This window comes from Medicago truncatula, chromosome 2 (genome assembly GCF_003473485.1).
Source record: "Medicago truncatula cultivar Jemalong A17 chromosome 2, MtrunA17r5.0-ANR, whole genome shotgun sequence".
Lineage (NCBI taxonomy): Eukaryota > Viridiplantae > Streptophyta > Magnoliopsida > Fabales > Fabaceae > Medicago > Medicago truncatula.
Window position 1 is genome coordinate 41552603 of NC_053043.1, and position 3901 is coordinate 41556503.

At 32.7% G+C, this 3901-nt stretch overlaps 1 protein-coding gene across 1 annotated transcript; it reads left to right on the forward strand.

The window, feature by feature from the left end:
- The first annotated feature begins 1132 nt into the window (after positions 1 to 1132).
- On the forward strand, positions 1133 to 3159 carry LOC25487441 (uncharacterized). Its single transcript, XM_013609384.3, has 2 exons — positions 1133 to 1374; positions 1645 to 3159. The coding sequence occupies exons 1-2, from the start codon at positions 1321 to 1323 to the stop codon at positions 2311 to 2313; spliced, it is 723 nt and encodes a 240-aa protein (XP_013464838.1). The 5' UTR covers positions 1133 to 1320; the 3' UTR covers positions 2314 to 3159.
- The last annotated feature ends 742 nt before the right edge of the window (positions 3160 to 3901 follow it).

The window sequence follows — 3901 nt, forward strand, 5'->3', positions numbered from 1 at the left end:
TAGTGGCTAAAAAAAATTCAGCTACCATACAAAAATGATTATCAGAAAGATATCAAAAGATCCTACTATCCCTTCAATATCTCAGGAGACTTCTATTCTATCCCTTCAATTTTCTAGCTAGTTTTACTATTTATACAAAATAATTATTTTTGAAAGTGAAATTTGGAAATATCATTTGACTATAATCAACCTATTTAAGTTAAATGTCACGTCCAATTAATTATTCAATGTTGTTAATTAATTTTATGGTTGAAAGGGATGACTGTTTTTTAAGGTCACTTTCTTATATATTATTGCTCAATAACATAACATAGTAACATGGTAGTGAAAGTGGCTGAAAAAGCAAATCAACTAACGTGAATAAGACTTGTTGTCTCATAAATTTGATTTCTACTTTTCTTGTTCCCGCTTTTACTGCTCAGTTTTTGCTTCCCCGCGCTAGACCTCTTTTTTATTTTTACCAAAAATTATTTTTTATTTTTTATAATTCGGTATCCGATCCAACGACCGACAAATTCAAGCGGTCAAATTCGACTGTTCATTTGTAGAAGACACTGTTGGGGAGTCTGGAGAGCGCTTGGAGCGGCAATAGACTAAACGTCTAAGATCCACTAAGAGAGACACCGCACTCTTAACAAAAACTCTAAGGCAATTAATTTATAGGTCTCCTCTCTTATATATCAAACGTTTCCTCTATTTCTAGTCGATGTGAGACATAATCATACACACTTGATTTCCAACAAACACATTTAAAGTCATAGCAAATTTTAGAAAAAATTTGAACTTGAAACTTTGAGACAATCACACTTTAAGATTTAAAATCAAATCAAACCACGTGAACAACCGAGTGAATTGTTTTTACCAAATTAACTAAAAACACTATTGTGTTGACCCCTTATAATGTGAATTATTTATACAATTATTAATAGAAAATAGTCAAAATACACAATGTTTTTTTTTTAAAAAAATTTATTACATTGAAATATTATACTGATTTCGTCTGATATATTTAATAGCCAAAATAACCGTTTTCAAACATAAAAGTTACGAAGACTGTTTCAAAATAGATAAAGAGCACAGTGTACTAGGATTTATTTAAGGCTTTTTATGCTTTTATGAGCACTTGTTCTCAAATTCCTAGTAAGAAAGCAAACCACAGTGGCCAACAGTGACTTAGACTAGTTCTTATAAAAGACCTTGTACCTCCACCCAAATTCTCCTAACTCATTTTCCTTTTCCTTCTCTCCCACTCACACTCTCTCTTTCCCTTCCCTCCATTCTTTCAAAAAAGCATAAATTTTCATCTTCATAGTTGACAACATGGACAATCAATCTAACTCTCTTCTTAATTGGGCTTACTTCTGCCAAGGAAAGGTACCTATATTCTTCAACCTTCCAACTATTTCCATTCATAATGCTTACTTTACTTCTATGAAGCACGAATACGAACACGACACAAACACTGACAAGCCAACACTGTTAATAATTTGAGAAAATCACAGAATTCAGTGTAATTATATGTGTCAGACACGACACATGTCCGACACCAGAACACGTCTCTAATCCGAGGAGTGTCTGTGCTTCATAACTTTACTTACATGTTTTTTGCAATTTGAGTACTAATGATTCTTAATTGTTATGCAGTCAATGGAGGATTTGAGACAATCACTTCTATACACAACTTTAGAGCTTGAACAAACAAGAGTAACAGCACAAGAAGAACTCACAAAAAAAGATGAACAACTAATGAACCTTAAAGATCTAATCAACAACATCATTAGAGAAAGAGATGAAGCACAAGAAAAATGTCAAAGACTTCTCTTGGAAAAGCTAGTTTTCCATCAACAACAAAATGATCCACTTTCCGGAGTTTCAAGCATTGAAGATGAACAAGTTACAAGAAAAGGAATTGACTCAAACAATGGTTTTTCTTTGTCTTCTTCAGATTGTGAAGAAAGCATTGTTTCTTCACCAATTATTGATCAATCAATGATTGAAGTACTAACACCAAATAGACCACTACCTGAAAAAGGTAAACTTTTGCAGGCAGTGATGAAAGCTGGTCCTCTTCTTAAAACTCTTCTTCTTGCAGGACCACTTCCTCAATGGAAACACCCTCCTCCACCTCTTGAGTCTTTTGAGATTCCACCTGTCTCTATACCTAGGATCCTCCATCAAGATTCAATTTTTAGTAGCAATATTGATACTACTAATGCTAATTCTCACTGTGGAAGAGTAAATATGAAAAGGGTATTTTTTGATGACTCTGATTCTCCTAATGAGAATAAGTACCAAAGGGTTGTACCTTACTGATTTCTACTTGGTCAGATTTATCTAAGTAGCTTTTACTTTAGTAAATATTTGGATTGACAATGAGATTGAGAAAATTACGGTGAATTACTGCGATTTTGACTAAAGTTATGGTTTGAAACTTTAACAAAATCACAGTGTCACGATGATATTGTCAAACTAATTGTGATTTCAAGTATTTTTAAGATAGTAGGATTTTAAGGTTAATGGACTGATGTGATTTAGCATATGTATATATAGTGTTTTTTTATTGGTAGAAATTGAACTCGGTACTTTGGAGTCCGGAGTTTACGACAGTCAGATATATTGACACCAACCACCTGCGCTAGACTCGGGTGGTAGTGGTATGTTTGTTTTAGGAGACAAAGTTACGTGGATTTAACTCATTGAAAGAAGGAGATGAAGAAGAAAAAAAACAAACTTTGCTTGATTTAGGAAATTTTAGAGTGAAGAATTTGTGTCCTCTTCACATTCTACTTTTGCTTTTTGATGCAAAAGAAGATTTGATTTTGTCTAAAATTATTGTGTAAGAAAGATACTATAGTCCAGCAAGCATGTGATGATTTGAGTTTGTGTGTTGTGTTTGTGAGTGAGATTGATGTATAAGATCACATCATGAAGAATTAAGAGAAAATTGGGTGTGGAGTGGTTGAATTAGGAGGTTAGTGTGACCAACAACCAAAAAGTTAAGGTATGCTTGTTGGTTTGGGGTGGACCCAAAAGTTTAGAATCAGTATCAATTACTGGTGTGATGTATGATTATGTTATACTTTTGTTAGATAAGTTATGATTTATTCAGGTCTTATCTTTTGTTTTTTTACATCAACAAAATATTGATCTCTCTTTCCTTTTTTGTTGCTGATTCTGTAATTTATCCAAACCAATTTTTCGGTATTTCGAACTTCTAACTTTGCATATATTATGTATTGTCTCTACCAACTGAGCTAACCTTACGAAGACAATTTCATGTGCTTTAAAAGTGGAAATGATACATTTGTTCTTTCATAAACACTCAACAAATATATTTCTTCCAGTAGAAGAGTAGATAATGTTAACTAAATCATGTTCAATAAAAGCATGGGAATAGGAAAGAATATAAAAAACAGGATTCCACAGACAAATGAAACATGCTACATTATGATTAAAAAAAGTTGTCAAATTATATTATCCTAAAAAAGAGGTCATATTATATAGTTTGATTAGTACATTTCTTACTACTAAAGCAAGTGTCTTGTCCCTCACTATCTTATCTATTTATGACCATTATTTTTTGGTCCTTTTTTACCAACAGTTTTTACCGTTTTCAGTCCTAATTTGGTGCCTTGGTTGGTTACAATAATACAATGACCAACAATCATTGTGTATAAAAATATTTCTCTGTTTCTCTTTGATACATCATTGGCTACATGATGTATTTTGCAATGTACGCGTACAAAAGTATTAGTGCATCAAACAAACACTACTGAAAAGCTAATCCATTTTATACAACTTGTGTGAATGTGTTTTGCCAAGGTGATAGGGCCAAAGGAAGGTAAAAGGAATAAGTCACATGGATAGTCATCTCCATAGGAGACAAGTAGAAGTAACGAGT